The sequence below is a fragment of the Camelina sativa genome, chromosome 17, assembly GCF_000633955.1.
Source record: "Camelina sativa cultivar DH55 chromosome 17, Cs, whole genome shotgun sequence".
Taxonomy (NCBI): domain Eukaryota; kingdom Viridiplantae; phylum Streptophyta; class Magnoliopsida; order Brassicales; family Brassicaceae; genus Camelina; species Camelina sativa.
The window spans coordinates 29,742,978-29,753,182 of NC_025701.1; the positions used below are offsets into that span (position 1 = coordinate 29,742,978).

At 37.3% G+C, this 10,205-nt stretch overlaps 3 protein-coding genes across 4 annotated transcripts; 1 reads left to right on the plus strand and 2 right to left on the minus strand.

The window, feature by feature from the left end:
- LOC104758351 (scarecrow-like protein 3) lies at window positions 45-2,482 on the minus strand. 2 transcript variants are annotated; one of them, XM_010481197.2, is made up of 2 exons: window positions 2,374-2,482; window positions 45-1,887 (listed from the first exon to the last, which is right to left on the minus strand). In XM_010481197.2, exon 2 carries the CDS (start codon window positions 1,759-1,761, stop codon window positions 313-315), a length of 1,449 nt encoding a protein of 482 aa, XP_010479499.1. In that variant the 5' UTR covers window positions 1,762-1,887; window positions 2,374-2,482; the 3' UTR covers window positions 45-312. The 2 variants fall into 2 exon arrangements, with proteins under 2 accessions (XP_010479499.1, XP_010479498.1); XM_010481196.2 differs by lacking the exon at window positions 2,374-2,482 and adding an exon at window positions 2,084-2,311.
- On the minus strand, window positions 4,276-8,212 carry LOC104758352 (7-dehydrocholesterol reductase). Its single transcript, XM_010481200.1, has 13 exons — window positions 8,021-8,212; window positions 7,342-7,564; window positions 7,198-7,253; window positions 7,015-7,117; window positions 6,843-6,908; window positions 6,291-6,404; window positions 6,070-6,196; window positions 5,738-5,838; window positions 5,167-5,292; window positions 5,007-5,071; window positions 4,824-4,905; window positions 4,655-4,737; window positions 4,276-4,547 (listed from the first exon to the last, which is right to left on the minus strand). The coding sequence occupies exons 1-13, from the start codon at window positions 8,104-8,106 to the stop codon at window positions 4,481-4,483; spliced, it is 1,299 nt and encodes a 432-aa protein (XP_010479502.1). The 5' UTR covers window positions 8,107-8,212; the 3' UTR covers window positions 4,276-4,480.
- On the plus strand, window positions 8,326-10,183 carry LOC104758353 (E3 ubiquitin-protein ligase MARCH2-like). Its single transcript, XM_010481201.2, has 7 exons — window positions 8,326-8,519; window positions 8,623-8,877; window positions 8,955-9,040; window positions 9,176-9,322; window positions 9,539-9,641; window positions 9,775-9,887; window positions 9,974-10,183. Exons 2-7 carry the CDS (start codon window positions 8,670-8,672, stop codon window positions 10,061-10,063), a joined length of 747 nt encoding a protein of 248 aa, XP_010479503.1. The 5' UTR covers window positions 8,326-8,519; window positions 8,623-8,669; the 3' UTR covers window positions 10,064-10,183.

Sequence of the window (10,205 nt, forward strand, 5' to 3'; positions counted from 1 at the left end):
CGTTGCCCTTTGAATGTGACTGTCTTGACTGGTTGACACGACAGTTAAGAAACTGAAAGTTAGTTATCCTCAGCTCAACAGGGATTTGGTTTGGTATCAAACCAAAATGAACCAACAAACAAGTACACTGCTGAAAACTCAAAAGGCATTATATGCAGAGGCAATAGAAGCATTTTGCTAAAACAGCATAAGGAGACAGAAAGTCACAATCACAAAACAACTACGATTGTGTCCCTATGTATACAAAAGAAAGGGACTCTGCTCATAAACAAAAGAGAACACAAAGTGTACATATCATTCATTCATGTTCTTTCACTTCCTGCATCTCCAAGCTGATACCGAGTATAGAGGTCGATCTTGCCAGCAAATCACAGCACACCCGCTCTCTTCTTTAATCCTATATCCATCAAAACCGCACCCTTGAAGCAATCTCCTTGCCTGCAACATTGCATAATAGCTAAGAGGAACGTTCCCAAAACCAGCCAAATCAATCCTCTGGCTCCACTTTTCAAGCTTCTCGTGTCTTTCTCTTCTCTCAGAACCCTCACAGGCTATGATGTTCTTGATCTCCTCCCCAAAGAGCATCTTCTCCACTTTGATCCTATCTTGAGATGTTCTTGGAACTTTTGTTTCCAAGCAATCAAACAATGCTGCGTAGGTGTAGAGTGATTCTAATAGCCTCTCCATAAGTGTGGAGCCGTTATGGTCTGAGTCTTGCTCAGTGACCACCATGACCTTTGGGGACAAACCCCACATTGCATTGAGGAAGCTATCAGTTCTTCCTGAACTATGTAGAGGCAAAGATGAGGCCGAGTCCCCGCTCGGGCTATACCCATTGTTGTTGCTCATCTCGTTCTCAGGTGCCTCAGCTGCAGAGCCATGGCTCATCATTAGAACTCTCTGCAAGTCAATTCCACTAGGGTTGTTCTGAAACCGTACAGCGCAGTTCTTTCTCATGAGATCATCATCCGAGGCCAAGAAGGTATGCAATTGAAGAACCGAGCTAACGGCTAAGGCCTCTCCTGTTTTAACCCGCAACTGTTCAACGTTTAAGCAGTCTAATCTACTCACAATTGGATTAAACTGAAACGGGATATCAAGTTTCTCTGCTTCCTCAATGAGTCTATGAGCCATTTGATCAAGCACTTCCTTCTGGTGATGAACACCAGTGATTCTCAAATGCGGTGGCCCTTCAGGCCTAGAGTTGAAAGCTTGAATCAAAGCAAGCCATTGAGCAGGCTCAGAAGCATCGAGATCAATCACATGAACCATCTTCTCTCCTTCCATAGCTTCGAGTATAGCTCGATTAGTGAGCAAGTAAGAGACTTTGAGTATCGGGAACATGTCAAAGAAGAGTCTCCTAACATGAATCTCCTCAGAGACATTGATGGTCCTTGTCTGAGTTGCGTGAAGAGCCTTGTAGAGACCAGGCCACGACTTGAGGATTCTGTTAGCGAGAGCTTCGGTGAAGTAAGCAGCGATTCGCTGCATCGTGTCGCCGTCAGGAGAAGCGAGGTGAGAGAGCTGCTCGAGCGCTGCGTTAGCGTTCTGGAGGCTACCAGAGGCCACGTGGTTGGCGCAAGTTAGCAAGAGGTGGATTAAGTAGAGGCCACGCTCCTCTGGTTTGAGGTCTTTGAGACAATGAAACGGTGAGGAAGAAGCGAGGAGAGTCGGTCTGTTGAGGGACATAGTTGAGAAGACCTGAAGTGGTGATGAAGCTACAGAGGATGTTCCATTATCTTCTTGAAGCATAGCCACCATTGAAGGCCAAAAGCAACAACAACAACAAAGTTTTAATCCTTTTTAGGGAAAAAATAGAACTTTGAGAGACTCACGAAGAGAAGAAGCAAACCCAAGATTCCAAGTTTCTTTAAAGATCCAGAGAATCTGCAGTTTAACAAAAAGAAAAAAGGTTAAAGAACAGAGAGGAACTCTTGACTAGGGTTTGCAGAAAGTACACAACTTTAAACCTTTTAAATCTTGGGATTTTTTTTTTCTTTCTTTTATAAATACAGACACAGACACAGACACAGAGAGCTGAACTAAAACTGTCTGAATTTGATAACACAAAGAGTAAACTTACTTGCATCAATGGAAAGAACAAAATTCACAAGAATTTCGAAGAAAAATGTTTTATTTTTTTTGTTTGCTTTAAAAATAGGAAGGAAGGGGGTTGTTCTATTCTTCTCTCTATCTCTCTATCTTGTTATCTATCTAAGTCTCTGGTGGTTATCTTGTGAGAGTGTTAGCGTGTGTGTGAATTGTTCTTGTTTTTTTTTGTTTGTGGGAAAAAAAAAAAAATTAAAGAAAGAAAGAAAGGAAGAAAGAAAACACTAAAACAGAGGAGGCATTGTTCCTTTTGGCTGTACGTACCAGACAATGCGTGATAGTCGGTTTTGTCTTTTTCCTCTTTGTCTTTGTCTTTTTTTTTCCTCTTTCACATCTCCTCTACTCTACCACCACCTCCCTCTCTCAATCTCTTTGCTTTGTGTTAAGGAATTATAAAAAGGTTATCACATTTTCAATCCCACCGTTTAACTATATTTCTGTGTACTAACAACACGTATATTCAGATAGGAATATGTTTTTTAAAAGTTATATTCTGAGTGCGTTTACATAGCCATTTGAACAAAAACAAGAAAAAACAAAAAAGAGTGCGTTTACAGCCATTAAAGTGGTATTAACATCAACAAACGAATTGACTGAGTACTTAGCCCTATATGTTGCATTTTATTCTTCTTTTTTAATTTGTAAAGCTTGCAGGAGTTAGGCATATTGATCGGGTTAATTATATCTAAAATAAACTGTTTTGATATATTGGACTTATTATATAATATTTTTTTTTAATAAATATAATATTATACAATACATTTCTTAATCAAATCATATTATCATATACATATTTTCATTTGTTTAATTCTAGGCAAAAAAAAAATTTGGTCATTCGCTAATTTCTTATTTCTTGTTAATTAGATTTTTTACCATTTGTAAACCATTAGAGTCATCAATATTATAGGGGAAGTATCACCTAGAAATTTCTTGAAATCTATCTAACTTAAATTGTCTTGATATAGAGAAACTACCAAAAAGAAAAGGAAAAGTATTATTACTTATGGAGGAAGAAGAAGTTGAATTGTCATTATACATTTTGGAATCATCTTATAAATATATACATACAAGAATGCAACATATATGTCTGTATTCGAGATTGGAACCTCCCCTTTTATGGGTTTTTGTCATGACATGAGGTGGATTTGGAATCATGACTATATTGATAACCTGTAATTTTGTCTAAAGGCAAAAGAAAAAGCTGTTTTGGTAAAAATATTGATTCTGAGAAGACGGAAACGTCCAAACACGCCCTAACAAAGACAAAATATAACCCAAAAACCATCTCTTTTGTTTTTGTTGTTTTGTTCGGAAAAAATTAATAAACAAATATATTTCGAGATGAGGCTTGGGTGTGGGATTTGGCTGTCTTCTTTAAATGTTCATAGTCTTTTCATTACTTTTCTCTTTGTCCTTTTCTTCCTTTTTAATGCCTACGTTTTTGTCTTCTTCTCTCCTTTCCCTCTCTCTTTGTTTTTTACTGTATGTGTGTGTTGAGAAAACATTATGCAGTTTTTTTTAAATTAGAAGACCATTGACCAGAGAAAGAGATTCTATAGAAAAGAATGAGATTATTTACTGTTCTGTACCTGATCTGATCAAAATAGTAAAACAGTATAAAATGAGAAAAATATGCTTCACAAACACAGGAAAAATTCAACTTGATTTTGACTACACATTAGAGAATGATGACTTTTTGTTTTATGATTATAGAAAAAAAAAATTGAAAGAGCTTGGAAGATCTCGTATGATATATCCAACCATAAAACTACAAGTTTGTGAAACTGTGTCAATAGTAGAATCGTAGATTCTAACATCATGCATAGTACCGACTACCGATCAAACCTAAATAAATGCAGTCAACTTGATAACAGGATAGTCGGTGAGATGTGTTTTCGTGTATTTTATAGTACGGTTTAAGAAGTCCCATCAATCCATGTATTTTATAAGATGCAACTCTCATCGAACTCGGTACCACTATAATATAAATCTTACGTTCCATCTCTTGGTCAATCTTACATCGTCAAAAGAAAAGAAAAAAACCGCAACTACTAATCAAAGTTATAGTCGGTGGCATGAGGGACTACTTTAAGTTGAATTGGTATATATAGACGATGAATTAGATGTTGAATTAACTTATTTGATGCATGAAAAAAAGCAGTAGTATAAAATTAAAACGACAGGGTAAGTTTAATTAATCTAGAGAAATTTATAGGCGTAGAACTAGAAACAGAGATTTTAAAACCTAGCATACAAATCAGCAAAAGAATGTCTAACGCATCAATTTGCTGCTTTTGGTCTTTTGATGATACCAAGGTTCGAAATAGCTAAACAAGTAGTAAAAAAAAAGAGAGAGCAGACTTCGTTACAATCAATAAATTCCCGGAATGATCCTGTATTTGACTTTCTCACAATACAGCTTCCAATATTTCCCATACCTTTTTACCAAAACAAATTAAAAAGACAGAAACCAGATATATGGTCAGCAAATCAAAGCAAAGATCAAAGAGGATGTGTAAATAAATCATTCAGATTTTTTGCTTACTTTGATCTGCATCGGTCATCGTCTCTCTTAGCTCGATCGAACAGAAGAATGGTGAGGAATATGACGTAGAAGTATGCCAAGAACTGGTTTGAAAAAAATTATGTTTTCTGTGTTAATTGTGTCTCACTTGCAAGATATAATATAGCAAATAGATGGAGAAGGATTTTACGTTATCGAAGAGAGCTGGTACAGTCCAGAAGAAAGCACTTAAGATCTCAGGAACATAATGGAAATGACGCGCCAATCCCCACCTGCACAGTCAAAGCCATTGGTGATGAACAACGTCTTATCAATTGTTGTTACAGTGTAATAGTAGAATAAGGAAGTTGTTGTTACAGTAGAATAATCTTACCATCCAGAGGTTAAGAGAAGACTAGATTTAGTTTCACCAGATGTTGTAGTATATGACGCCACGATCTGCAACAAACCGAGAGGCCAAGAGATATTTATACACATTGAAAAGGAATAAAGCTAAGTTCACTGAGCTAGTTGGGGCTTTATTATGATCACACCTTTGACGGGGCTCTGCCCCAAACTGAACATTTCCCATTTGTCCTTCTGAACTCTTGCCTTTGTCTATCACAGTCGTAGTTTATGTAAATGCAAAGAATTCCTGCAACGAGAATGTATATTGCCAACTGCAACCAAAGACAGATATGGTGAAGTCTTAGAGACAGAGATATGCAATAACAACGTGTCAACAATTATAGGGTCAATAGTGTTTTCATAAACAGCTTTATTCTACTACAAAGGTTGACTTCTCACAACTAGATTCATGAGCCATAGCATGGAATGATTTAAGCATATAATAGACATTCTATATACTATAATTCCTGTCTCTACTGTAATGAAATATACACGGTAATTTAATTACAAGAATTAAAGTGCAATTCCTAGAAATCTGAATACTTTAGGAAACACTAACGTTGAGACTTGAGATTGCCACATTTAGCTTAACCTTTCTTGTTTTCCTAACCCTATGAAAGTGGTATCATAAAGGAATCTCATTCGATTAACAATCAAAGGTTATTTCTCACGTATATCATTCTCTATACTCCGCTATAAAAGTTAAACTTTTTGCACCTGAGTTCCAAGTTCGACAGGGTGGTTCACAAGGTACATGCCTGGAGAGGTGTACACAGAAGGCACCCACACTAGACAACCCCAGCAAATATAGAATCCAGCTGAAAATCACAAATTACAAAGCATGGGAAGTGTTAGATTTCCGTGATTTTAAGATGGAAATAAGAATCCGGATAAATGCTGTTGCATTTGCAATATAAACAGAACCGACAAGGTACTTCTGGCCTTATAGTAAAGAAACTCTAGTTTGTTGCAACTGGCTTCTTTCCTTGTACCTTTTATGAAGATGATGATGATGATGATAAAAATTTATACTTATACCAGATGCATACCTCGGTCATGTGCAATGTCCATGGTGTTCCAATAACCAGCTTCCCACCAGAAGAATTTTGTGACATATACCAGCATCAGTATGGTGTTAACCAGCATTGAGTCAGATACTTTCCCATTTATTTCATACTGGATAAGATAAGCATAGGAACCACAAATTAGAAAGAGGTGAAGCTCGCTGGCCAGGTTATGTGGAACTCCGGTGTTTACGAAAAAGACGTACCTGTTTTATGCAGTACGTGACTGCAAGAACTGCCCAAGACATCATTCCGAATCTACAATTAGTAAAAACCTTGATATCAAAGTTCTTACCAATTCGTGGATACAACTCCATGCCCTGCAAAGCACAACACAACGCAAAGAATACATTGAGAAAAAGAATGCCACAAATTTAGGTTATGATAATGATACGCAGGACACAAAGAGTAGATTGTGAGAGAAGATCTAAACTTGAGAGGGTTATCATAAGTTAAAAACTACTACACACTTTTTTCTTGTCCCTCTTCATCTATGGACATTCAAGACGATATTCACATTTCACAGAAAACTATTTCCCTTGCATATAGTCAATTCAATGAACAAATACCGCTAAAAACATTGACGTTTACAGGTCTACTAAATGTGGAACTTTAGTAAAGCTTGACCTCCAAATGTTGAGTAAAGAGGCAAGAAATTTGTGAGGAGATGGCTAATATTGGCAACACATGAGTTCCTCAAATAAATTCCAAAGAGTAATTTCAGAAGAATGAAAATCTGATCAGCAGAAATAACTCACCCAATAGAAGTCAATAATTAGGTTACCACATGAACCAGAGTCACTTGATGAAGGTGCAACATGACCCTGTACAAGGAAAAGAACAAGTTTTAGAAACAACAGAGGTCAAATATTGCAATAGTAGAGAGTAAGAAAAACAAGGAACACACCATTCATGACAGAGACCACTTACTTTTATGTACAACAAGACACAAAATATGAGGCTTCCGAATATTAGTGCCGAAAATATTTCACCCAAGTGATCATACACAATTGCAGGGTTGAAGATCCCAAACCTGAATAACGCAATGTAAGTGTAAAGTCTCTAAACTTAATCCATACCAAAGTCATCAAAAAGATTTAAAACATTGCTTACCACCAAAGACCAAGATAGGTGGCTAGTGTAACAAAGTAAGCAGCCAAACCATTGGCCTGCAAGAACAGAACCGCACAATTGTTAATCCAAATCAACTTCCACCACACAAGGCTAACTGAACTTATGTAACTCCATATTCAGTACCTTGTAAACTGGTCTGTTTCCGGATGGAGAAATTGGACCCTCAACTCTTCTACCAGGCAGAAGAAGCTGAAGAGCAGCTTCAAATGCACCATAGCAGAAAATTATTTTCCAAGCAATCATAGAAGGTCTTGGCCATATATCGATGAGTCCTTGTACTCCATTCTCCCAAAAGTAGCCAAAGGTCTTAGTAACAGAACCATCCTGATGAACCATTGTGTACCATCTGCATCATAACGAAATGAAACTAGTCTCCATTACTTAAATACTCACTCAGATAATCATAATGGAGCGAACTAAGTTCCAAAAACAGAGAAGTAGAAACAAATAGAATAATAATAAATCATAATAACTACAATTCCCCAAATAGATTATGACTTTTTGTAGCTTCAAATCTACGCATGTTGCTTAATCTGGATAACGAAGTCCATAACTGTATGAGCATGTGACTCTACGGGTACTAAAAGAATTAAAACCTTGAAACAAGACTTTTTACGAGAAAGAATCACTGTGAATACTTTTTCAAAAAAGAATCATTGTGAATCGCTTTTACTAAACTAATCGAAGTTTCAAATGATTCCTAAGATTTAAAGATATGAGCAATCAAATTCAGGATGCGAATTAAGGAGATGAAGAAGCGTGGCGAGTCTGATCTGAGAAGTAGAGAGTAAGAGAGCATTACAGGAGAATGACGAAAGGTGGACAGAAGGCGAGAAGCGAAAGCATCGATGCGTAAGTAACGATCGGAGAATGTACAGTCTCCGCCATCTTCTTCTTCTTCTTCTCGGACAAAAACCTCAGATTCTGATCTGTGTTGTGTTGACCCAAACAAGTCTGCGAAGTTAACAATGAAGACGATGATGAACTGAAACACAGAGATCAAAGGTAACGAGTGATGATGTGTCACGTGCCCTCCACATGTTGTTAGGAAATTCCAATTTTACCCTTGAGAATTTTCATCGCCATCGTTTTTGACAATTCCCAATCTCTTCTTTCTTTCTTTCTTCGCTCTCAAACCTCAAAAAAGATCTTCTCTTCTTCGTCTCTGTTTGTATTCAACACATATACTGATGGATCGAGTAGACTAACACATAGTGTTTACACCACAGCTTCTTCTTTAGTCTGCAAAAAATAGCAATGCTTGGTTTGGAATCAAGTTCTCGAGAATTGGTTGAATTCGTGTAAGTTTCGATTTTTGTAATGTTTTTTTTTTTGGGGGGTGATTTCTATTGGAACCCTAGATCGAGTTTTCTGATGCTCTGTTGATTTCGCTCGTGTTCACAGGTTGGAGCTCTTTTAGTATGTTCGAGAGATGCAATTAGAGCTTAGTGATGATTGATAATGATGATAGGAAGAAGGAACATGTTTTATTCGACGAATCAACCACATCCTCCAACGAAATCGTAGCATTTGAGAGAAGGGGTCGTGTTTTGGAGGAAGGACAAGTTTCAGAGATAGCTGAGAGTGATGATGACGACGAAACTACACTTCTCGTTTCTGGAGATCAGCCACAATGTCGGATTTGCCTTGATGTTGGAGGTATAATAATAACTAAAGGCAATCCCTGATCTCTGAGGATGATTATAGAGAAATGAGTAGACTTTTGTTGATTGCAGGGGAAGATCTGATTGCTCCCTGTAATTGTAAAGGTACTCAGAAGCACGTTCACAGATCTTGTCTCGATAACTGGCGTTCCACCAAGGTAAATTAGTGGGGGTAGATGAGGTTTTGAATCAACAATGGTTTACTTTGCTTATGAAATGTGTTTTGTTTCCAAGATTTGGGGTGTGCTGAAGCTGGTTTATTATTTTCCTCTGTGTGTGCAATATGTTTTCAGGAAGGTTTTGCATTTTCGCATTGTACAGAGTGTAGAGCCTTCTTTAAACTTCGAGCCAATGTGCCTGCTGATAGATGGTGGTTGAGATTGAGATTTCAGCTGCTGGTTGCTAGAGATCATGCCTTCATCTTCATTTCTGTCCAGATGGTACATGACCTGTTTCCTTGTGAGAATATAGTGTTTCTACATCTTCTTCTGTAATGTTATCCATCCCACTCTTTTATAGGATTAATTCAATCATGAGAATGCAAATCCATAGCTATAATTGCCATATCAGTTTACATGTGAATTTGGATTGAATGTTACAAGTGATGCTTAGTGAATGCATTTATACTAAAGAACAAAGGCTTCTTGTATCAACAGATCGTAGCATTCTTGGGGTTACTAGTATACAAGTTCTATGGTGAAGAACTACGAGAAATGTTTGGTTATGAGGAACATCCTTATGGGTTCTACACATTGGCTGGTACAACTATTTTCGTTTTCTATAGTTTCATGGACATAATCGCTCAGTCACTAGGCCTTAAGAGTCGATCAGAACTATCTTTGTGCTGAATCACTGAGCGTTAATGAACATGATGGTCTATTCTATGTCGCAGTTTTGGCCATTGTCTTGGTAGGACTGCTTTACGGGTTCTTCATTGCCATTATATGTGGTCAAAGGATCAACGAGCGGCATTACCATGTTCTTGCCAAACAAGAACTCACAAAGGTCAGTTTTCTTGCAGCTTTTCTGTCCTTGATCATGGGTAATTGCTTTCTGGTACACAACACTCTTTTTGTGTCAAATCACATCAGGAATATATAGTGGAAGACCGCGACTGCAAGAATGTTCCTGAGCTTGACCAGAGTCATGTGATGGAACTAAAAATGTTGGGACTTTATTGAACGTATAGTACAAGAAAAGAGCTTCCTGGATCTTTTACTCTTCATTTCACCTGTAAATTATTCTCTTCATTGATTTATATGGTTGTTTCAACAAGATTTTGTCATCTCAAAGTGTTTTTTTTTTTTTTTTTTTTTTTTTTTT